Genomic DNA, 26,065 nt, shown 5'->3' with positions numbered 1-26,065 from the left:
TTCAAAAGCAAGGCCTTCTAATTGGGTCAACTAGGACATAATTCAGAACCCGACTGTGGAGACATGAAGGCCAGTGGGTGCTCTCGTCTGCTGGCCCGAGAACACATGGACCAGGGCTCCTCTCACTGAAAGCCCACTCTCCTTTCACCATGGGCATAATACTACTCAGACAACACAGTGTGAGAGTAAAACAGTGTGGCACTACTTTGTTGAACCACCAAACAGACCATAACATATAGAACAAGTCTCACCCTCCCGCTGGTTCACCTGGATTAGAGCAGCTGCAACTTCGGGATGACTATTCTCTCCAGTGGCACCCCGCTGTCAGGAACACTGCACTGCACTTGCTCACTGAGCCAGTGCGCGTGTCCTGAGTACAAAAACTATGCACAAAGATACCTGTGGTGCAGGGCAGCAGTGGTGACAATGCGTGCTCCAGACTAACAGGACCTGAAGCACGTGACTGCTGAGGGCGTGGTCTAAACTCCAGAGAGCTAGGAGCTGAGGAAAACTCCTAAAAGGGTAACTACGGGACAATGTTACAAAGGGGTATAGACAGAGACGTAAACCAGATCAGGCCGGGGTCAAAGCACGAGATAGCATGACAGTACCAAAGGATTAGACAGAATGTTTAGTCAGGATGAAGCAATAGATCGGTAAACCAGAATGGGCAATAGACGGTACAATAGGGACAAATGGTAATGGAGTAACGATAGCCAAGCCAGGAGGTCAGAACCAGAGAAGACAATAGTACCAAAACATGAGACAGAGAACAGAGTGAGGGGACAGACCGGGTCATACACAGGAAGCAAACAAGCAATGCAGTATACACGCACACCAGGGGTCAGACACACAGCCAGAACAACAGTATAGCTGACAGGGAATCCTAGTCTGGAGTGGATATAAATACCCCTCCCAGATCCAAAGGGAGGCCAGCAAAAGTTAACCCTGCGAGAACAGGACATTAACCATGTCCTATACCATGACACCCGCTTTTGGCAGGCACCCACAGAGAGAAGGTAACAGTTAATTGAGGTACATGGCCAGGTGACCAGAGGGTCACAATCTGGTTTCTCTGAATGTCTCCATGCGGCCAGGTGACTGGAGGGTCCCAACCTGGCCTCTCTGAAGGTCTCTATAGGAGCAGGTGACTGGTGGGTCCCAATGCTAGCTTCCCCAAACGTATCCATAGGGCCAGGTGACCGAAGGGTCCCAATCATTGCTTCCCCAAATGTCTCAATGGGTTCAGTGATAGTCAATAGAGCAGATTTGTATTCTCCCAGCTACGGCCATGGTCCCATAAGCTGGTATCCTGTATGTCAAATCTGTGTTCCCCTTCATGGAGCCTTGACTGTTGTTCTGTAGACCTCTTTAATAAGCATATAGGTCTCTTTTTATATCCATATCTGTTATTCAGGCCATCATCCACATCTCGGGGGAAGGTGTGTTGAATTAAACTCATTGTTTGAGTATTCAATCAATCTGCATAGTTTGTCCTCCAATATTTTGCAGGCCAACAAGGCAACGTGAATGTATACAATGGTTAATCAACATATTAGAAAACATCGATTGTTCAATGACCCTGTGTCCCTGTCCTCCAAAGATAGTAACACAATAACTCTAGGAGATGATATAAGAGGTAAACAGCAGCCCTTCATCAATTTCAAGGGTCAACTTTAAGGCTTTTATGACAACAGTTTATGGTTCTTGACTCACCGAAAACCCCCCACATAAATTTAATAGTTGCCGTTCAGTGATGGTCGATGGAGCAGGTCTGCATTCCTTCAGTTGGAGCCATGATTACATTTTCCACAGGTTTGGGGGAAGGGAGAAGGAGGTAATTTCTCATTGCTCGTGTGTTCAAACAACATGCATAGTTTGTCCTTCATATTTGCAGAGCAGCAATGGGTAATTAACTTATTAACAAACATTTCTTGTTCAGATATCCTGTGCCTTTGTTTCCCAAGGATTGTAGAACAATACTACGACTGCAATACTAGGACAGATACAATAGCTAAACAGCAGCCATTCAATAAACATCAATTCAATTGACAATAAGAGTCATGAATGCTGTGTTGTCACACCATCAAATTTTGATTTTTGTTTAAAAATTTGCAATCAGTTGTACAGGGTAGAACATTGTTTTACAAGACCTACCTATTCTGCTGTTTCCTAAAATATCGTCAAAGGAAATTCTGTAGCCTAATAAAAATCCCTGGCAGTCATCTTCAGGGATCTCCCCCCACACAACAATAGCTGAGGTTTTGGTGACATTTTTCACAGTGACATTACGTGGACCTGTTCTTGGAACTGTGAAAAAGCGACCAAAAATGTCTGTTAGAAATTAGATAATGCACGTAAGAATGAAAACAATAAAAATGTTAAAAAGACCATTAGCAACATCTATATAATTAATTTGAGGTTAAGGGTCAAGTTATAGCTAGAGGTTGCTAGTAGTATTTATAGGGGATTTCCTGTCTAAACATACATTTCAGCAAGGTTAGAAATATCTGTTCATGGAATGGTTTTCCTTGTTCTTATTAGAATGTGCACCTTGAGGCTGAGTGCAGACGGAGTTTTGAGCCCTGCGGATTTTTCCGTGCAGAATGGAAGAAAACCGCAGGTCAAATGACCTGCATTTTTCCTGCGGATTTCTTCCATTTTTCACGCGGTTTTCATGCGGTTTTTGTGCGGTTTTCCATTGCGGTCTTCCCCCTGCGGATTTGGTAACAGGGGAGATAGAAAACCGCACAAAAGAAGTAACATGCTGCGGATTTTGTACCGCACGAAAACCGCGCGGAAAAATCCGCAGCGTCTGCACAGCGTTTTTTTTTTTTCATTCATTTTAAAGGTACTGTACATCACAATGCGGATATGAAACGTTTCTGCGCGGTAAAATCCGCTGCGGAAACGCTGCAAATCTGCATCGTGTGCACATGGCCTGAAGATTCAGACCGAAGGCAGCAAAACCTTTGCATTCACTCTGTGGTCCAACTTATCCCAAACTATCTCAATTGGGTTGAGGTTGCGTGATTGTGGAGGCCATGTCATTCGACACAACACTCCATCCCTCTCTTTCTTGGTCTTACCTAGCCTGGAGCTGTGTTTTGAGTTTTTGTCCTGTTGCGACACAAATGATTGTCCTTCTTGGTGCAAACCAGGTGGGGTGTCATAGCGGCAGAGTGCCGTGGTCGACATGCTGGGCAAGTGTGCCTTGAATTTTGAACAAATCAACATTGTCACGAGCAAAGCGCCCCAGCAACTTCATACCTACCCCTCCATACTTCATGGGGCAGTACATGAAGATATCATCCACTCGTTTTTTCTGCATCTCACAATGATATGGCAGCTGTACCAAAAATCTACAATTTTGACTCTTGAGACGACAGTACAGATTTCCACCGATCTAATGTCCAGTTTTTGTGTTGCTTGGCCTAAACAAGTGTCTTCCTGTTTGTGGTCTTCAGTAGTCACTTTTTTGCAGTAATTCGACCATAAATGCCTGCTTTTCAAAGTCTCCTCTGGACAGTTAATATTGACATACATTTGCTACTTTATGTTTGTGCATCATTTTTGAGTTTCTGAGGTTGATTACTCTGATGAACTTATCTTGCAGCAGAGAAAATTATTAGTTTTCTCAGTTTTACCACACCAATTGCTGGTTTTCATGACTGCATTTGAGCATATCTTCAAGGCTCTAGCAATTTTCCAAATTAACTGACCTCCATGTCTTAAAGTAATAATAGACTCTCATTTCTCTTTACTTAGTTGAGTGGTTCTTTCCATATTTTGGCTTAAAACAGTTATGGACTAGGGCTCACCACTGTATGGAACTGTGTACCAACACTGCCTCTGCAAAACAATCCTGATGATTGCAAGCACTTTCTGATGGCCGGTGATTCTACAAATGAACTGTTGACAAGGCATATTTGTTCAGTGGAAGCCATTCCTGGTAACTACTCAGAGAAGATGGTTTAGGGAATGCCAAGGGAGGATGTAAATCTGTGATGAGACTATGAGTGGGGGACTGGGGGTACTTTGAGGAATCTAAGGTTTAGCATATATTCTGATTTGTTTCACACATATTTATTTAGTTCTTGTTGCCACTATATATTCCATCATGGTTTTGATGTCATGAGTCTGAATCTACAATGTGAACATTCCAATAAGAAGGAAAACCATTATATGAAAAGTTGTGTCCAAAGTCTTGACTAGTACTGTGACTGCAGATTGCCAAATTCTGACAGCGTGAACCAGGACTCCCTCCATTTGCAGCTTGAGTAGGGGTCACTTGACTACAAGCATTGGAGGTCATGTGCCTATTAGCTTCTTTCAGTAGAATATTGAGAAACATAGATGAGAAGCGAGTCAGCCTGTGACTGAAAGTATGCAAATTATATACTTCCATATACTGCTGGAGCTTGAAATAGAGGAGATGTCTGACAATGTGCACTTTCCACACTGTCCCAATTCAGCAATCTGCAATGAAACAACAACTTCAGACAACACAACTCCAGGCCACATGATGCTTGTGCTACCGAGAGCGGCCTGTATTTATTTATTTTACTATCTTATATAGCACCATTAATTTTACACCACTTTACAGACATTATCGGCACTGTCCCCATTATGGCTCACAATCTACATTCCCTATCAGTATGTTTTTGGAGTGTGGAAACCGGAGTACCCGGAGGAAACCCACGCTAACACGGGGAGAACAAAGAAACGCCTTGCAGATGTTGTCATTGGTGGGCCTGTATGACCTAAATGTTCTACCAAGGCCTGCAGTGTCACCTCTGGGATGTCATTGATTTGTTATTGCAAAGGGAGCTGCCATCAACGGATCTTGATGATTTCCATGGTCAAGTGTATTCAGCATGGCAGAATATTCCTCATACGTCCATTAATAACCTCATTGATATCAGGCAAGGCCTATAAGCAGGGGCGGGCTGGGCCGGGTGGCAGGAGCGCATATGCCCCCCGGGCCGGTGCCTAAGGAGCTGCACAGGGCCGCTGGAGGACAGACAGGTCAGGGCTGGACTGAGCAATGTTCGTTGGGCATTTTTCTCAGTGTGTGTTTAGTGCCTCACTTCCGCCCTCACCCCTTCCCCACTTCCCTCCTGCACTATGAAGGCTCTCTGCCATATATCTGAATCACAGCATGACGTCATCTCCTGCAGCGGCGGCTTATTCAAACCACTGGCTTGCTGAGCCTGGCACCACCTGGATCTTCAGCAGCAGATGGCCGTCTGTCTCCCCTGCCTGGTGAGTGCTTGTGACGCCTCCTCCCCCTGTATTTGAGTTTTGCTATTCATTGCATTGCAGTCCTCATTTCTCCTTACACCTAGTTCCCTCCTGTTTGCCTTCATCTTCCATAATAATTGTTTGCTGCATTACATATTTTAGCCTGTGCTCTCCATTTTATTGCTGGCCTTTTTGTTGTCTTTTTTTCATTCTTACCTTTATTTACCCCTTCTGTTATATAATTATTATTTTATCATCCCCTGTTTTCTTTTTTTCCCCTCACTTTCTATACCTAGTCCCCTTCCTTGACTTTCTCACCTATGATTTCAGCTATGTGCACACGCTGCGGATTCACCTGCGGATTTTTCCGTGCGGATTTTGTAAAATCTGCAGGTCAAAAGACCTGCGGATTAGTCTGCGGTTTCGCCCAGCGGTTTCACACCTCTACAATGGAGAAGGTGTGAAACCGCTGTGGATTCCGCATAAAGAATTGACATGCTGCGGATTGTAACCCGCAGCAAATCCGCGCGGAAAAATCCGCAGCATGTGCACTGCGATTTTGGTTTTAACATTGCAAAGAATGGTACTGTACAACGCAGCAGAAACTGCTGAGGACCCGCATTGCCAGAAACGCTGCGGATCCGCAGCAGAATCCGCAAAGTGTGCACATAGCCTAAAGGTGAGGAGAAGATTTAGGCTATGTGCACACGCTGCGGATTCTGCTGCGGATCCGCAGACAGTGTACAGTACCATGTAAGTCTATGTGACTTACATTCCGCAGTGCACATGCTGCAGTTTTTTCACTGCAGAAAAGCTGCGGTTTTGAATCCGCAGAAAGAATTGACATGTCAGTTCTTTCTGCGGATTCCGCTGCAGTTTGCCACCTATTCCATTGTCTAGGTGTCAAACCGCAGGCCAATCCGCAGGTCATTTTAGCTGTGGTTTTACCTGTGGATCCGCACAGAAAAATACGCTGGTGAATCCGCAGCGTGTGCACATAGCCTTACTGACATTCCATGTTCATTGTAGTCCATATCTTATTTGTTCCCACCTCCAGGACATATTCCTGTTTTTTTTTTCCTTATCTTCTTTTTTTTCTGTATTTTTGGCTATGTGCCACATTGCAAAAATGCTGCGGAATTGTCCGCAGCATTCTGCAACCCCCCCCCCTGCAAAATACAAGCGTTTTTAGCTTGCAGAATGCTTGTGCTTTTCCAAGTGATTTGTAGCATTGCTTGGAAAAGTGATTGACAGGTTGGTCACACACAGCATAGCGCTTGACAAGTTTGACCAAATTTTACCATTGAGGCTGCCTATGCGGCATCAGTAGTAAAAGATAGAATTTAAAAAAATAAAATAATAATAAATATGGATATACGCCCTCATTCTCCTCAGTGGCACTCCTCAGCGGTGCTGCCGGCAAGTTCCGTTCCCAGTGATGCAGCATTGCGAGAATGACCTCTGATGACGTAGCAGTCACACAACCACGACATCACAAAGGTCATTTTGGCGCGAAGCACGCCTGGGAACAAAGCCGCCACGTGCACCGCTGAGGACTGGGAGGACTCTGGGGGCTGACAGAGGGTGAGTATATCTCTATTTTTTATTTTAATTCTACTTTTTACAGGGATATGGTACTCAGGGCATGGTGGAGAGTCTCCTGTCCTCCAGACCCTGAATACCATCCACACATGAAGCTCTCACTTCATGCATGGTGGGCATAGCCGCATGCGTAAAGTGAGCATTTCAATGCAATCCTATGGCGGCGGAATCGCCGCGATTCTGCCAAATTAATGGTCGTGCTGCGGATTTTTCCGCAATGCAATTCAGCAGTGGAAAAATCCGCAACATTGGCACAGCAACTGCTGAATCCCATTGGGATTGCATGGGATGTGCTTTAACTAGCATTTTTTAAGCATTTCCGCGGTGGCCTTGCCGCTGCGGAAACGCTTAAAAACCGCAACGTGGGCACACAGCATTTTACTTATTCTTTTTCTCTATTTCCATGTATTTACTGACCGTGCAGGACGCTTGGCATTTTCCACGAAACACCAGGATTGGCAAATTTGCCACTGGCGCCCTGTGCTCTTCACAGATGAAAGCAGGTTCACACTGAGCACATGTGACAGAGTCTGGAGACGCCGTGGAGAGTGATCTGCTGCCTGCAACATCCTTCAGCATGACCGGTTTGGCAGTGGGTCAGTAATGGTGTGGGGTGGCAATGGGGAGTGAGCACAACCCCCATCTGTGGACGTCGGGCCCTCAGAGCGTCCTCATGGAGTTGGTTTATAACAGTTTGTGCAGACACATACACACTTGTGGCCTGCTGGAGGTCATTTTGCAGGGCTCTGGCAGTGCTCCTCCTGTTCCTCCTTGCACAAAGGCTGAGGTAGTGGTCCTGCTTCTGGGTTGTTGCCATCCTACGGCCCCCTCCAGGTCTCTTGGTGTACTGGCCTGTCTCCTGGTATCGCCTCCAGCCTCTGGACACTACGCTGACAGACACAGCAAACCTTCTTGCCACAGCTCGCATTGATGTGCCATCCTGGATGAGCTGCACTACCTGAGCCACTTGTGTGGGTTGTAGACTCCGTCTCATGCTACCATGAGTGTGAAAGCACAACCAACATTCAAAAGTGACCAAAACATCAGCCAGAAAGCATTGGTACTGAGTTGTGGTCTGTGATTCCCATCTGCAGTACCACTCCTTTACTGAGGGTGTCTTGATAATTGCCAATAATTTCCATCTGTTGTCTATTCCATTTGCACAACAGCATGTGACATTGATTGTCAATCAGTGTTGCTTCCTAAGTGGACAGTTTGATTTCACATAAGTTTGATTTTGTTGGAGTTATATTCTGTTGTTTAAGTGGTTTAAGTGTTCCCTTTTTTTGTTGAGCAGTGTGTATATATATATATATATATATATATATATATTTTTTTTTTACAGACCAAAAGTTTGGACTGTGTAAGTTTGGCTGTGTATCCACCAGACTTCTGCACAACACACCTGATGGTCCCAACCCCATTTATAAAGCAAGAAATCCCGCTTATTAAACCTGACAGGGCACACCTGTGAAGTGAAAACCATTTCTGGTGACTACCTCTTGAAGCTCATCAAGAGAATGCCAAGAGTGTGCAAAGCAGTAATCAAAGCAAAAGGTGGCTACTTTGAAGAACCTAGAATATAAGACATATTTTCAGTTGTTTCATACTTTTTTGTTAATTATATAATTCCACATGTGTTAATTCATAGTTGTGATGCCTTCAGAGTGAATTTACAATTTTCATAGTCATGAAAACTCTTTGAATGAGAAGGTGTGTCCAAACTTTTGGTCTGTACTGTATATCATGATTGCGGCCACAAGACCACCTGTTCCCGGTGCCGGCACCAGAGTATCCTCACAGCGCACAGTATGCACGATGTGAGGATTCACACATAGTGACTGTAGACATGTAACTTAAAGGGATCCTGTCACCTGTTTTGGCCGGTATAACATGCGGCCACCGCCTTTCAGGGCTTATCTACAGCATTCTATAATGTTGTAGATAAGCCCCCGATACGACCTGAAAGATAAAGTAATAACGTTTTATTATACTCACCTGGGGGCCGGTCATATGCGGTTGAGTCCGATGGGTGTCGCGGTCCGGGTCCGACGCCACCCATCTTCATGCGATGTCGTCCTGCTTGCTTCGTGTCGCGCTCCTGCGCAGGTGTACTGATTTGCCCTGTTGAGGGCAGAGCAGATTCCTGCAGTGCACCGGCGCTGGGCCTCTCTGACCTTTCCCGGTGCCTGTGCACTGCAGTACTTTGCTCTACCCTCAACAGCAAGCAGGAGGACAGCATCACAAGAAGATGGGAGGCACTGGACCTGGACCTGCAGCACCCATCGGACCGTACCGCCCCCCTCGGGTGAGTATAATAAAACTTATTTTTCTTCTCTTGCAGGTTGGAGGGGGGCTTATTTACAGCATTATAGAATGCTGTAGATAAGCCCTGAAAGGCGGTGGCCGCATCTTATAGCGGCCCAAACTACTGAAAGGTTCGCTTTAAAATCCGACAACCCTTTTAAGGATGGGCCGCTACTCATGGGCCACTGCTGTGTGCTTGCCCCCAGGCTAAAATTTGCCAGCCAGCCCCTGCCTATAAGTGCGGTGATTTGTGCATTTGCTATTCATACTAAAAACAGAATAAATTGAGAGTTTTAGAAAATATTGTTTCTATATTTTCATCATTTGCATATCATTAATAAGTCTATCATTGTGCGATCATAACATTTCCTTCTTGGTGCTTCAATTTCATTGACGAGGAGTGGAATTTCTACAATGCAGTAAGGACTTTACAATTTTTTCAGCAATCACAACTTTATTTTTTTTATATTTTTAGTACTTAATTTTTGCATTGACTGAATAGTAGAGAAGACTATCAGGATTTACAGAATAGTCTTCACATAGGTATTCCACAGCAGCCAGATCAAGGACCTGTAAACTTCCTAGGCCGTCATTTCTATGCTAGCATCTAGGCACTTACACGGCCGTGTAACGTCATTGCATCTTTTTCTTGAAGTCATAGGGCCCGTGTAAATACCAGAGGAGCCCAGGATCTGGGCATTCAGGTGCCAACTGAGGAAGTTTGCAGGGCCCTGGTCTGACCGCCATGAAGTACTGATGTGGATCATGAACCAGGGTTCTGTACAACTTTGTGCTTATTACTAGTATCTATGAATGTAATATATAGCCCAGAAATAGGCTCAATTTCTCTGAGCCTGGTCTTACTGGAAAAAGGAACGTTTATGTTCCATGTACAGAATTTTTGGAAACATGTTGGGAAATCCCTTGAGTGTTTAGAACCATTGAAATAATTTTTGCATATCCTACTAAATGGGCTATTCTTGGCACAATCATTGTACCCGACAGTAGGGTCACCCCATGTCTTCTACCCTAGATTGTAATGTCCTCCTGGCCATATTTCAAGCTGATTTTTCACTTCTGTTCTTATTACGTTTGAGAACATGGCATTCTTTATGCTTTGAGTGATTTTAGGATGTCCATACCTCCTTCTTCTGTATATGTGTAAGTCAGTCCATAGGTTGTTTCTTCAGTTGAATCCTTACATTGACAAAGGTCATACAATACAATCATGACTGTGTAACGTTTCATTGCTACAAATGGCCCTGGAAATAAATAGAACACCAGAACTAGATTAATTAATATGGTGCATGTAATGTATAATAATTAGATCTGTCTCTTTAAGCAAGCCAGACTTATGGGACTTGGGGGGTGGAGACAAGAGGGATGAGAAGGGAAGTTTCAGTTTCACTTCTGGTAGCATGGGAATGCAAGTGTTATGCTGTGTGCTGGAGGACGAAGAATAAAACATATCTAAAGTTTAATACCTTGAATTCTTCATAACGTGTGGATATTACAACTGGCGACGAGGATGGGATATAATCACCTACTGCTGTGAGTACGGACTCTATTTTACCGCTTCACACGCCAGCACCACTGAGAGACTCTATCATGGCTGACTACTTGCACACATTCCCACAGTTTGATATGACTGATGTCATTAATCTCTCCCATAACTGGAGAAAATGGCTAAACAGATTTGAGAATTTCCTAGAAGCCATGGACATAAAGGAGGAGAAAAGAAAGAGAGCTTTGCTCCTGCATTGTGCAAGCACAGGAGTCTATACCGGACTCAAGTTAGTCTGCAGTTAGCTATTAGTTATTAGTTAGCTATTCGATTTTCATGTATGATGAGTTATTCATAGAGTGGATGGGTTAAATTATTATTCATAGAGTGGATGGGTAAAATTTTGTTCGGGACTGTGAGATGTTGGTCCTGGGTTATTCACGTAAATCACTTATTTATGTTGCGCAACCTACTCAATCGTACATAAGTTCAATTTGAATAGAGGTACCCTGGACCACTAGTACTCAAAATGACCAGCTCAATGTCCTGAATAATGTTTGCCAAAAAAATGATCAACTCTATGTGTAGTTCAGAAGTTATTCCCGTAAATCGCTAATGTCGCGAATAAACAAACGCACTCAATCGTACATAAGTTCAATTTGAAAAGAGGTACCCTGGACCACTAGTACTCAAAATGACCAGCTCAATGTCCTGAATAATGTTTGCCAAAAAAATGATCAACTCTATGTGTAGTTCAGAAGTTATTCACGTAAATCGCTAATGTCGCGAATAAACAAACGCACTCAATCGTACATAAGTTCAATTTGAAAAGAGGTACCCTGGACCACTAGTACTCAAAATGACCAGCTCAATGACCTGAATAATGTTTGCCAAAAAAATGATCAACTCTATGTGTAGTTCAGAAGTTATTCATGTAAATCGCTAATGTCGCGAATAAACAAACGCACTCAATCGTACATAAGTTCAATTTGAAAAGAGGTACCCTGGACTACTAGTACTCAAAATGACCAGCTCAATGACCTGAATAATATCTGCCAAAAAAATGATCAACTCTATGTGTAGTTCAGAAGTTATTCACGTAAATCGCTAATGTCGCAAATAATCAAACGCACTGAATCATACATAAGATTAATTTGAAAAGAGGTACCCTGGACCACTAGTACTCAAAATGACCAGCTCAATGTCCTGAATAATGTTTGCCAAAAAAATGATCAACTCTATGTGTAGTTCAGAAGTTATTCACGTAAATCGCTAATGTTGCGAATAAACAAACGCACTCAATCGTACATAAGTTCAATTTGAAAAGAGGTACCCTGGACCACTAGTACTCAAAATGACCAGCTCAATGTCCTGAATAATGTTTGCCAAAAAAATAATCAACTCTATGTGTAGTTCAGAAGTTATTCACGTAAATCGCTAATGTCGCGAATAATCAAACGCACTCAATCTAACCAATTTTGCCCAAAAAATTCACAACTCTATGTATAGTTGAAGAATTATACAAAATATACTAACTCCACATGTGAAACATTTTATAGGTACCTCACTGTTTGCTATCACAACTTACTTGAAGTTTCCATAAGGGCTTAACCCACTAATCTATGTTTAATTCAAGAGTTGTTGAACTGATGTTAAGTTTGTGTGTGAAATTACACTTAATAAAGTTTTATGTCATCAAATTATTTATATGTAATTGTAACATCATTATTAACCTTTATTTTAACTTTACATAGTGGTTCTTGTGTAGACACGGGGGTCAGTGGGTGCTCTCGTCCGCTTGCCCAGCCGCCTTTACAAAGACAGCATGGACCATGGCTGATCTCAACTGATCGCCCGACCTCCTTAACAGTGGGTGGCACACTACTCAGACAACACAGGGTGAGTGAATCACAATATTAGGACTTTCTTGGATCCCCAAACAATTAATGGCATATATCACACAACCAACAAAACACAAAATGTAACAGCAAACAGTTTATCACCCTTCCACTGGCTCACCAGGGATTATAATATCCGTTCCTCAGAGCTTCCAGGGCTACTTACTCCAAGCCAGCAGCACCCCGCTTTCGGTGTGCACCCACCGAGAAAGGAATAATGCCAGATTTAGGAAGCTGACTGACTACCGCAAATTCTGTAGTCAGGTGACTGGATTGTCCCAAGCTGGATACCATCCTTATGTAGTCTTTGATATCTCAGCCGAATCCTTGCATTTGATGCTGAAGTCCATGTAGTCTTATAATCCATGTGGGGTTATGGCCTGCCAATCGGATCCGCAGATCCAAAATTGGTACCATGCAGCAAGAGAGACTTGGTCACTGGACAGTCCTCCTTCTATACCCCTGAGCTCTCAATTCAGACCCTTGGGGCTTCATGATTGGTGGAATAAGAGTGTGCTAGATTCCAAGCCGCATACATAATATCCATAGTAGTAGAGTTGAGCGAAACGGGTCGAAAAATTTCAAAAGTTGCCGACTTTTGGTAAAGTCGGGTTTCATGAAATGAAACCCGACCCTAGGGTGAGGTCGGCCACGAGCTCAGCGACTTTAGCGCCAAAGTCGCGTTTCAAAAGTTTGTTTTCCGCCCTTTTTCAGCCAATCAGGATCCATGGACACTGTGGGCAACGTGATGACATAGGCAGGGGTCACCACCATCTTTGAGAAGGGCATGCAAGTGATTGACTTGCTTTGGGGGGCGTCACAGGGGGTATAAAAGGGCGTGCACGCCGACCGCCATGTTACTCCTGCTGATCTCAGAATAGGGAGAGCTGCTGCTGCTGATGATTCTGTAGGGAGAGCATTAGGCAGGGAAGAAGATACCAAAAACTGACTCTGCTGCTAACGATTTTGCCTGTATAACACACCAGTCACTGTGTGTGCAGTGCAAGTGGAGGCTATATTTTGCTGGATCAGCTGTGTTGGTTGTTAGGCTGCCTTATAAGGCTTCCTGATAGCTGCATTGCTGTTTTCCCACTGCTCTGCAAACTGCTTTTTTAAAAGCAACCCAAATTTTTTTTCTTGTCCTGGTGAGGTACTGAGCGTGCATTTTTTCACACCATACAGCGGTGTACGCTCCTCACACAGTACCGTGTAACGGCTGTTATCACGGCCACAGTGAAGCTATCTGTGTGTGACTCTGTAAGAATAAGTCGAGGACATGTTCCGTTCTTACAGACCTCCACCTTCTAGTTTTGTCTGGTTTTCAAACAGTTAAGTATATTTGCTGTTTGATCACATTCAAAACTATAGAGAGACAGCGTGTGTCAGTCCGTATACTTAAAAAACACGGAGCTTGACAATTTTACGGACACCGGACAGAGGTGTACGTGCACGCTCCTCTCTCAGTACCATATAACGGCTGTTATCATGGCCACAGTGAAGCTATCTGTGTGTGACTCTGTAAGAATAAGTCGAGGACATGTTCCGTTCTTACAGACCTACACTCTAGGGAGATTCCTATTCTGCCCAATTCTATATACACCTTGTAGTTTGTCATACACTAGCCAATTTCTGCTTGTGACATAGCAGTGTGATATTCACTGGGCCTCACACAATCCAAGAGTGTCCACAAGTGTGTTCAGAAATTCTACATCTCCCCTGTCCTATAGTGACATTTTTCACACCTACGACATTGAGCCTGTGACATAGCGGTGTGATATTCACTGGGCCTCACACAATCCAACAGTGTCCACAAGTGTGTTCAGAAATTCTACATCTCCCCTGTCCTATAGTGACATTTTTCACACCTGCGACATTGAGCCTGTGACATAGCGGTGTGATATTCACTGGGCCTCACACAATCCAACAGTGTCCACAAGTGTGTTCAGATATTCTACATCTCCCCTGTCTTATATACACCTTGTACCTTGTTTTACATTACTATATAGTTTGTGGGATTTTGTGTACATTTTTACCAAAAATGAGGAAGGCTGGTGGAAGAGGTCGTGGAATTGGGCGGGGGTTGCCAGCTGGTAATGATGGTGTTGGTGGTGGATCTGATGGTAGTGGCAAAAGCAAAATAGGACCGAATGCAGGAGGTGTTGAGCCTGCGTCATCGTCTGGCTCCACAAGGCCTCGAAGGCTTAGTTTTCTAGGAGTTGGCAAACCGCTTTTAAAGCCCGAGCTTCAGGAAAAAGTTTTGGCTTACATTGCTGACTCATCCTTCAGCTCTATCGCCTCCTCTTCTGAAGTTGTAAAAAATAAAAGCACTGAGTCGTCATTGGAGGCTCATGTTCATGAACCACACCTTTCCTTGTGTCCTTCACCCCAACCAAGATTGAAGGATGACGCAGGTCATACAACTGATTACTCCATGGAGCTGTTTTCACATACCATGCCTGGGTTATCAAGTGAAATGGTGAATTACCCAAGCTAAGATGAATCTGACATGGAGCGCACTGATGCACAGCCACTGATAGATGATTCTGCTGGTACATTCACTCAGAGCACTACATTGTCCTCGCAGTGTAATGAGCCAGATTCTGACCCTGATGAGACTCAGGTGCCCCTTCCTGCATACTATACCACCTTACACGGTGACACACAGGAAGGTGCACATGACATTGAAGAGGAGGTGATGGATGACCCAGTTGTTGACCCAGATTGGCATCCATTGGGGGAAGAGGGTGCTGCTTCCAATAGCTCAGATGAGGAGGAGGAGCATCCACAGCAGACATCGACATTGCAACAGCTGTTATCTGTCAGGTCCGGAGCACTCCAAAGACAGGTTCCAAAAATCAAAAGAGTTGCTGGACAGCTTGTCCAGACGGTCAAAATAGCACAGCGTGCTAGGCCGCAAAATGTCTTCCAAAGTAGGAAGAGTGCAGTGTGGCAGTTTTTTGAACAAAATCCTCATGATCAGGCCAAGGTTATCTGTAAGAAGTGCGCAAAGACCTTTAGCCGAGGGAAAAATCTGAAAAATTTGAATACCAGTTGCATGCTTAGACATTTAACCAGCATGCACTTGCAAGCGTGGACACAACACCAAACCTCAAGTACCACATGTGCAACTGATCATAAAGAAGGTAGTCAGCAATGCTACATTGTTTCCCCCACTGTAATCCCACCAGTTAGCACAGCAGCAAATGTTGAGGTGTCGTTGCAAGGCCAAAGCAGTCAGGGAATCCCACTGTTATATCAACGAAAGACTGAATCTAGGCCATCAGAAACAACACCAACTCCATCACCATCATCAACTCTCTCTCAGTCCGCCCTGACCTCCGCTAGTTCCACCATATGCAGCTCTCAAGTCCAGCTCACCCTCCCAGAGATTATGAGTAGGTCAAGAAAGTACTCAGTCTCTCATCCGCGTACACTGGGTTTGAACGCCCACATTGCCAAACTAATCTCGTTAGAGATGATGCCCCATCGGTTGGTGGAAAGCGCAGCTTTCCGCGAACTCATGGCCTATGCAGTACCACGCTATGACCTACCCAGTCGCCACTTCTTCTCTCGCAAAGCCATCCCAGCCCTCCACCATCATGTGAAAGACCGCATTGTCCATGCACTCAAGCAGTCAGTGACTGGAAAGGTGCACCTCACAACAGATGCATGGCCAGGGCCGTTACGTGTCCATCACTGCGCACTGGGTTAATGTGGTGGATGCAGGGTCCACAGGGGACAGCGGTGGTGGGACAGTGCTGCCTAGCCCACGGTATAGGAAACAGTTGGCTGTCGGCGTTCGACCCTCTTCCTCCTCCTCCTCCAGAAGCGAAAGCTCGTCCACAGAGCGCAGTCGTACGAGCACTCCATCTGCAGCTGCCACTGTTGCACACGAGGTGTCCCCCTATCGAGCAGCTAGTGGAAAGCGTCAGCAGGCTGTGTTGCAGATGATGTGTTTGGGCGACCTACACACCACGGAGGTGCTGGCCGAGTACTTTCAGCGACAAACTGAGTCATGGCTGGGCAGTATACATCTTGAGGCAGGCAAGGTAGTTAGTGATAACGGCCGTAATTTTGTGGCAGCCATAGCCCTTTCAAAACTCAGCCACATACCTTGCTTGGCTCACACCTTGAACCTGGTGGTGCAGTGCTTCCTCAACAATTATCCGGAGTTAACAACCCTGCTCCAGAAGGTGTGAAGACTGTGCGCGCACATCCGCCGGTCGCCTGTACACTCCATTCGTATGCAGAAGCTGCAGCGATTGCTCCACCTTCCCAACCACCGCCTCATTATCGACATTGCAACAAGGTGGAACTCCACCCTGCACATGGTTGAGCGGCTGTGCGAACAGAGGCAGGCCATAATGCATTTGTGGGAGCATACACAGCCAGGCACTTTGAGAGCAGACATGGAGTTGACAGGTGTGCAGTTGTCGAAGCTGAAAGACCTCTGTAAAGTCCTTCAGTGTTTTGAGGAATGCACACGGCTGGTAAGCGCAGACGACGCCATCCTAAGCATGAGCATCCCACTTAAGCGTCTGCTCATGCAAACTTTGACGCACCTTAAGGAGCAGGCGTCTGCAGCCAGTGTTGACGAGGAGGAAGAGGAGGAGGGAATCCTTGATGACATTCAGCCATTGGCTGCTCAGGGACCTCTCCTGGACCAGGTGGAGGAAGAAGAGGAGGAGGAGGATGATGATGGGGATGATTACTTAGGGGAGGAGGATGCATCTCGTGGGGCAAGTGAAAATGTTGGCGTGGCAAGGTCTGGTATAGGGTTTGTGCGTGACTGGAGGGATGTGGATTTGCCAGAAAGTGCTCCTCCAACCAGCACTCGCAGTGCATCATTGACTCCGGGAACATTGGCCCACATGTCAGATTATGCCTTGCAGATCCTAAAAAGGGACCCCCGCATTGCCAAAATGATCGATGACGACTACTGGTTGGCCAGCATCCTGGATCCACGCTATAAAGGCAAATTACAAAACATCATGCCACACGAGAACCTTGACCTAATATTGGCTAATAAACAAGCAACTCTGGTAAACCGGTTGGTTGAGGCATTCCCAGTACACAGCAGCGGTGATGGTTCTCACACGAGCCGTACGGGCCGGGGGCAGCTTGGCAGAGGTGTTCGTGGTGCACACAGCAGAAGTGGCGTTGGAGACAGGGGTTTCATGACAATGTTGTGGACTGATTTTTCAAGTACCGCTCACACAACTGGTAATACAGCATCGATGGAAAGTGACAGGAGACAGCAGTTGTCAACTATGGTTACAAACTACTTTTCCTCCCATATCGATGTTCTCCCGCACCGCATAGGTCATTCCCCTTTGACTATTGGGCCGCTAAACTGGACACCTGGCCTGAATTGGCACAATATGCCTTACAGGAGCTCGCTTGCCCAGCTGCAAGTGTGCTATCGGAAAGAGTCTTCAGTGCAGCTGGATCAATCCTGACAGAAAAAAGGACCCGTCTGTCAACCCAAAATGTGGATGATCTAACCTTCATTAAAATGAACCATGCATGGGTTTCCAAGGATTTTGTCCCACCTTCCCTTGATGACACATAGGTTTCCAGAAAAATGGCTTGCTTTGGTCCTCCTCCTATTCCGCGAACTTGACCTATTTCGCCTTTTGCAGCAGCTGAATGTCCCACATCAACATATGCCACTTTGTAAACCGCCCTAACTGGGCTGCCCCCCCCCATGGCCGGGGTCACCACCTAGCGCACGAAACCGTGCGAGTGCTGTTGCCCTGGACAGGTGGGTAGGCCGACTCTTGGGCGTGGGCACTGGCACAGGGTCCCTCATAGTGCAATCAAGTGTCTCTGACGGTGGTGGTGCACACCCACCGTCAGACACACCGCCGTACTATGAGGGGCCCAGTGCCAGTACTGACGCCCACGAGTGTGCCCCCCTTGCTTGGGCAGGGCCCCAGCATTTTCAATGTTTACCTCTCCCTGCTCCTCCGCTGTGTAGTCTGGGCTGTCAAATCCTTCACTGGGAGTGCCACTACAAATTGATTGAACTGAATGATGATGGTTAAGATGTAGCTATGCCCTGTCCTGCTGGCCGGGCTCTAGCTCCAGATGATCAATGGCTTCCATTTCTTATGGACGTCGACTCACAATGACATGCAGTGGTGGTTTATCATCAGCTTTCACAGTTTTCCTACTCACAAACGTGTGACATTCCGGCGCACATTTTAAAATGTGGCCTCTCATGCCAGTCAAATAGAATCGCCTACGGCCTGTGGCTTCTGTCTTTTGCACTCCAAAGTTACGTGACAGATCATGATAGCCAGTGAGCACCATGTTTACATCGCTCCCTGTGATAAAAATTGGATTGAGATGAGTAACAGTGATGGAATCAACGGAAGTGCGTTACAGCAAGACTTTATTCACAAAAAAATGTTTTCACTGTCTCAACACACAAATTAATTGAGGGTCAGCATCGCCTATGAGAATTGTGATGGAAGTTTTTCCCGTGAATAGTAATTCCTAGATTTCTGCAATCACTAGCCTTTATGTCAGAAATTGTATGCATCTCATTTCCTATTGCGGAGAGGCTGGACTGTATTACTGAGACAGAAATATATCTGAAGATTTAAAAATAACACCAAAAGTATATAGTTGTGTACGCCTCAAATGCATTTCCTTTTTTCCACTTTTTAGATTGCTGTGTAATCCATACTGAGAACACGGAGATTTTACATGTTTAAACTATGCTATATATACCTGCTATCCAGAGATAAAGTACCCTTTCTCAACTTTGTACAATCTGGTCAAATCCATACTGGGCCTGAGAACATCTGAGTCTGCCTCCTGATCTATAGACATATATTTTTAATGTGTAAACTAGGCTACATATATACTTGTTATCCGGTGAAACTGTACCCTTTATCAACTTTCTACAATGTTGTTGAATCCATACTGGGCCTGAGAACGGCTGCCGAGCTGTTAAGCAAGCTACAGCACCTATGGTTTGGACACGTAATTTTTTCAGGAATGACGGTTAGGCCTAACTCCGGAATTGCGGTTGACATGAACTTACTGGGAAATCATCGTTCGCGGGGAATAATCTGAATCCCAGATCCCCATCACTAACGGAGTTCAGCAGGTTATCTGCACCTGTAAGCGACAAAAGCTGGTCCTTTCAGTGTAGCGTGCATTCAGCCCTGGACATGTACGGGAATGCTATACCTGTTATTGCTCGATCTCACGTGCCGGAGCTTCGCTTATCCCTCTAGTAAGCTTGACGCGTACTGCGGTGGCATGCAGGAGTCTTGGTTGCTAACGGAATAAAGCTGAGAAATCGCTAGCACAACTACAAACACACATACCACACCACACACAAAATCGACAAAGCTTTCAAAGTGTGCATCTTTTCTTTAGGTGGCATGGTTGTGGTTTCCCGGGTGGAGTCCAATTAAGCCACAGGCTCCACTCCTGGTGGTGCCCTTTTGGACATTCCTTTAAGGTTCAACTTTGCAATCATACTGCCCCCGGAAACCAAAAACTTTGCCTTCATGGACGCTGTTTGGAGGTTCGTGGGAATACCGCTGCCCGATCAGCAGTCGGCATATGGGTCGCCCTCCCAGGGCTGTGGGATACTCGGTACCAGGCCGGTGTCAGTGGGATGTGTCACAGCAGCGGTGACCCGGACGGTGGCCCTGGGCGCCCATGTAAATGGCATGGTATAATGGTAAGGAGTTTATATAGATAGTTTGACGCCACCTGTGGTGTTCGGCAACATAGATGTTAGACCGACGCTGCATGCAGATCCTCTGGGACTGATGGTGTTGTGCAGCAAAGATGGTGAAGCTCCCCACAGGTGGAGCTGGAGTCCCAGAGAAGTGTAGATGTAGTGATGGGGGAAAGGCACAGGCGGTGTAGGTGCTGGTACCCAGATGTAGCGGTGCTGGAATAACTGTAGGACAAAAGAGCGTGCAGTTCCAAAGCTTTACTCACAGTCTGCAGGTTACACAGATGCCTGCCTCCGTGCTGTGTCCTCCGGGTCAGGACCTCAGCCAACCTCCAGGACCAAAATGGAAAGCTCCCTTCCAACACTCCGCCAACATGTACCTTCCTGAACGTCTCCTTTCTAGCGCTTGTGGGGGAAGCACTCACAGGACCGTGGTTCACTGAAGCGCCTCCTGTCTAACAGATGTTCCACAGACTTTACTTGTATGGCAGACAGCTGTAGCCTTTTCCTTCTGGCTCCCACACGTCAATGCTGGGGCCTCCGAGCCTTAGTTGGGTACAGAGCATTTATAGCTGCTACTTCCCCCGGTTTCTGCTGCAGGAACGTCAGTGTCCCTACAAACTCGGAGACCGGAATTGGGACCATGCGCTCCAGCTAGGAGTGAGCCTTAACTCTGCTCATCCTCCAGCTCCCCTTCTCACGTCCACACACTTCCCCTTCCCTGCACAGAGTGCCCTAACTTACCTCCTCCTGACCACAGAGAGCAGCTCCTCAGCAGTCAGGTTCAGAGGTCTCCCTGCTAGCCTGGAGTGGGAAATGTGTTGTGTGTTGGTTTCACTGCTAGAGAGATCCTTCGTTACTCCCAAGCTTGACAACACACTCCCTAGGAGGAAGGTAATGCCACAGTGGCGACCGTACTCTTGGGGAAGCCACAAGTGCACTGAGGCCCAGCCACTGCTGGATGATGCTGCTGGTACATTGACCTAGACCACTACATTCCCTGTTATGATTGAGTCACCGTAGGAGGCAGACACAAAAATAGAAGCTACGTCCAGAAAACCAGAGAAGTTGGCAACTATCAGATTGCAGACCCCTGAACCTATCAACACAACTAGCAGTAGCCGTGGGGGTTCCTACGATGCCCTAGACCCCTCGATCACAGCCAGAGCGCTAAATAGCCTAAAGACAGAAAAGGAAATCTAAACTGCCCCAGAGCAGACCCCAAAGCAAAAGGCAGCCCCCAACATATAATGACGGTGAAGCAAGATGAAAAAACACTCACACAGATAGAAAGATAGGCTGAGCAAACGATGGGGCCCAAGCTAGCTAAACAGAACAGGAAAGGAAGGTTGCTGTCTGCAATCTGCCAAAACCCTATCAAAGACATAAGCCAACAAGCTGATATAAAAAAGATCCTGAAGCAGCTAGGCTTCAAAAACTAAATCAGCACTCAGGTATTTTCAGAAGACAGAGCTAAAGGAATTCAGCACACCCCAGCAGGGAATGGCAGAAATCCAGAAAAACAAAGCAAAACAAAGTCTAAGCACAAATGCAAAAAGCCGAGCAGAAAACTTGGCTTTAGAGGAGCAGGAATTCAGACTGGTCTCCAAGGATCCCACAGAGAAATCACCCGCAGGGCAGAAGGGCGTCGGCAGCCTTATATCCAGTCAGTGACTCCACTCAGCCAGTCATCATCATCAGACTCAGGTGTTTGATAATCAGGCTCACTACCTTTCTTTACCAGAAGAGGGAGTTCCTCGGGCCTCAGTAGTTAAGGGGAAAATGAACTCACAACAATTCCCCTCGCATTCTACACTGCCAGAATCTGACCCAGAGGAAACTCAGGTTCCCCTTCCCACATACTATACCACCTTACACGGTGACAAAGAGGAAGGTGCAGATGAAAGTGCAGGTTCCTTGAGCAGGTGGGGGGGGCATACTCATGGGCGATGGCACTGGCACAGGGCACCGCATAGTACGCAAAAGTGTCTCTGCCGGTGGGAGGGCCTAAACAGCCAAGTGCAGTGAGATGGAAGATGAGGACGACAAGGAGTTCAGAGTAGTGCAGGGATTCCCTAGCAAGGAGACTTATGTAATTGTTTTCAATGTTGGGACAGCAATTTGTGGGGAGCACTATACTCTGGTGAATGATATATGGGGCCCACAATACACTGGAGCATTCCAAAGGTGGACATCAGACACTGGAGCAGCATTTACAGGGCCCGTTATACACTAGAGTAGTAGAAATGGGCCCATTATATATGGAGCATTATTTGGGCCCATAAGACAGTGGAGCTTCATCCATTGGGACCAACATATACTATAGCATTATGTGGAGCTCATCATATACGGTTTGAAACATTATATGGGATCAATGATTCCATATGGAGAAATATATGGGCCTCATTACTCTGTATAGCGCACTAAGCGCTGGCCATAATACTGTATGGAGTTATATACTGTCCATTTTTGGAGGTATTGGAGAATTTAAAATGGATATCAGTCATGAGATGTAAGAAGTGAAGTATTTTTCATTGTACTATACTGCTATTTCTCTGCCATATCGGAGCATCATGAGTTGTGGTATGTGTTAAAGGGGCGCTCTTTGACCCTGGGCCCACGAAAACCTGGAGCCAGCCCTACCCCCCCACAACTGTAGCCAAATAACCCCCATTTTTCAGTGCGTAACTTGTATTATCAAGTAAATTAAAGTTGACAAGCTTAAGTAATAAGAATTGATGCTTTTGGCATTCAAATGGGCACTGTAGGTGTGTTTCCTGTCCTCCTCTCACTGCCGACTTTAATTTCCCATTGACTTACATTGGGTTTCGTATTTCGGGATGACCCCGACTTTTCCCTATAGTCGGCCGATTTTGCTCGACCCGACTTTTGGAAAAGTCGGGTTTCATGAAACGAAACTCGACCCTAAAAAACCAAAAGTCGCTCAACTCTACATAGTAGTAATGGTGTCTAAAGGCCCCGTCACACTAAGCGACTTACCAGTGATCCCGACACCGATATCAAGGTGTCAGGATTGCTAGTAAGTCGCTATGTGATCGCTGGTGAGCTGTCACACAGACAGCTTCACCAGCGATCAGCACAGCGATGCCGAGCGCCCGGCATCGCTGGCCATCGCTGTAAAAAATAGAATTAAAATATTAAAATAAAAAATATAGTTATTCTCACCTTCCGACGTCCCGTTCAGCCATCCTGCCTCTCTCCACGCTCCGGTCCCAGTGATCCTTTGCACGAATGACCACGAGATGTCACGGTCTCGAGGGATAACAAAGTCTCGCGGTCATTCGTGCATAGGATCACTGGGACCGGAGCGTGGAGAGAGGCAGGATGGCTGAACAGGACATCGGAAGGTGAGAATAACTATATTTTTAATTTTTTTTATTATTTTTTACACCTGATCGCTGTTCTCCCGCCTGTCACACGCAGCGTTGCGTGCTGGCCAGCGGGAGACCAGCGACCAAAGAAATGTCCAGAGGTTTCTTCCAGCGATCAGCGATACCGGCAGGGGGGCCGCTCGCTGATCGCTGTCACACATAGCGATCTCGCTGGTGAGATCGCTGTTACGTCACAAAAGTTGTGACTCAGCAGCGATCTCGCTACCGAGAACGCTTGGTGAGACGGGGCCTTAACAGAGATGAGGAAGAGTCAGCTAATTTACATAGAATGGAGCAATACAATGAAAGGTTAGCATAATTGATTTGTCTGAGTCTGTGACCTTCCCTGGCAAAGGTAATTACATGAGTCAACAGTAACTGTAAACCTAGACTCCTTAAGGCCCCGTCAAACTAAGCGACTTACTAGCGATCCCGACACCGATCTCAAGGTGTCAGGATCGCTAGTAAGTCGCTATGTGATCGCTGGTGAGCTGTCACACAGACAGCTTCACCAGCGATCAGCACAGCGATGCCGAGCGCCCGGCATCGCTTGCCGTCCCTGTAAAAAATAGAATTAAAATAAAAAATATTGTTATTCTCACCCTCCGATGTCCCGCGCAGTCTTCCGGCCTCTCTCCACGCTCCGGTCCCAGTGATCCTTTGCGAGAATGACAGCGAGAATGTCACGGTCTCGCGGCAGCGACGTCTCGCGGTCATTCGTGCAAAGGATCACTGGGACCGGAGCGTGGAGAGAGGCAGGATGGCTGAACGCGACGTCGGAAGGTGAGAATAACTATATTTTTTATTTTTTTATTATTTTTTACACCTGATCGCTGGTCTCTCGCCTGTCACACACAGCGATGCGTGCTGGCCAGCGGGAGACCAGCGACCAAAGTAATGTCCAGAGATTTCTTGCAGTCATCAGCGATACCGGCAGGGGGGCCGCTCGCTGATCGCTGTCACACACAGCGATCTCGCTGGTGAGATCGCTGTTACGTCACAAAAGTTGTGACTCAGCAGCGATCTCGCTACCGAGATTGCTTAGTGAGACGGGGCCTTTAGAGTCTTGTAGAAACAATGAGGGGCTTATCACATGGTAATAAACAGAATACCTTCATGTGTGACCAAATTTTAAGAAACTCAACCCATGCTAGACATTGAAAGAGTCCATGTCATCACAGTTCTGGTCTGAAGTGATACACTCACTTGGAAGCCATTGAAGTATTCCATCCAGTGGCCCTACTTGGAGGATTGTCTGTTAACGTCATCTGTCCATGGTAAGGATTTGTGTTGAATTGGCATACTTGAGTTAACTTACACTGTAACCTCAAGTCTGAATTTCAGTGTTGTTGTGTTTGTCCTGTTTGAAAGCTATATTTATATTTGGGTATATAAAATATCTAATATGTTTAAGAATAAAAGTTAATGATGAGATCATTCTCAACATTTTAATTAAAAATTTACTTGCTTAATGTAAATTTTTTGAATGTTTTTGTTTTGATATCTCAAAAAGATTAGATGTTGGAGGTCTTGCTATAAATTTTTTGTCTTCATACGAAACTGCTCCAGTGTATGTATAAATATTGTTGACAAGTATCATTTTGTCAACTAGTGTGCAAGGAAGTCGTGCATCAAATAGATATTCATACTCTATGTATTATAGGCACAAATTATGTGAAATTAAATTAATTGATAATAATATTAGAAAGTTTACATATTATAAATGCTTATTATATTCATGTCACTGACAATAATTTCTAAATATGTGGATTATTAAGTTTTATGTACCTGATCAAGGTTGTTGATTTAGTAGTATGGTTTTAGTAAACTATGATAATTAGACATAAATTTTTGTTGCTACCAATCCTTGTAATATCTATGAAATGAAATTCGATTGAGTGCGTTTGATTATTTCCGACATTAGGGATTTACGTGAATACCTTCTGAACTACACATAGAGTTGATCATTTTTTTGGCAAACATTATTCAGGACATTGAGCTGGTCATTTTGAGTACTAGTGGTCCAGGGTACCTCTTTTCAAATTAATCTTATGTACGATTGAGTGCGTTTGATTATTCGCGACATTAGCGATTTACGTGAATAACTTCCGAACAACACATAGAGTTGATCAGTTTTTTGGCAAACATTATTCAGGACATTGAGCTGGTCATTTTGAGTACTAGTGGTCCAGGGTACCTCTTTTCAAATTAATCTTATGTACGATTGAGTGCGTTTGTTTATTCGCGACATTAGCGATTTACGGGAATAACTTCTGAACTACACATAGAGATGATCAGTTTTTTGGCAAACATTATTCAGGACATTGAGCTGGTCATTTTGAGTACTAGTGGTCCAGGGTACCTCTTTTCAAATTAATCTTATGTACGATTGAGTGCGTTTGTTTATTCGCGA

At 45.5% G+C, this 26,065-nt stretch overlaps 1 protein-coding gene across 6 annotated transcripts in view; it reads right to left on the bottom strand.

Moving 5' to 3' along the window:
* Positions 1-26,065, bottom strand: part of LOC141097159 (interleukin-31 receptor subunit alpha-like) — a 183,062-nt gene that overhangs the window by 39,816 nt on the left and 117,181 nt on the right. For 5 of the 6 annotated variants that reach the window (XM_073584208.1, XM_073584209.1, XM_073584207.1 and 2 more), the window contains 2 exons: positions 10,296-10,415; positions 2,158-2,310 (listed from right to left, as the gene is read on the bottom strand). The exons of the other annotated variant lie outside the window; for it this stretch is intronic. In XM_073584208.1, coding sequence (XP_073440309.1) covers positions 2,158-2,310; positions 10,296-10,415 — 273 coding nt within the window. The remainder of the gene's footprint in view (positions 1-2,157; positions 2,311-10,295; positions 10,416-26,065) is intronic. 6 annotated transcript variants of the gene reach the window in all.

This window comes from Dendrobates tinctorius, unplaced genomic scaffold (assembly GCF_039654945.1).
Source record: "Dendrobates tinctorius isolate UK_male_01 unplaced genomic scaffold, ASM3965494v1 ptg000083l, whole genome shotgun sequence".
Classification (NCBI taxonomy): domain Eukaryota; kingdom Metazoa; phylum Chordata; class Amphibia; order Anura; family Dendrobatidae; genus Dendrobates; species Dendrobates tinctorius.
This window is presented reverse-complemented; position numbering and strand designations above follow the sequence as displayed.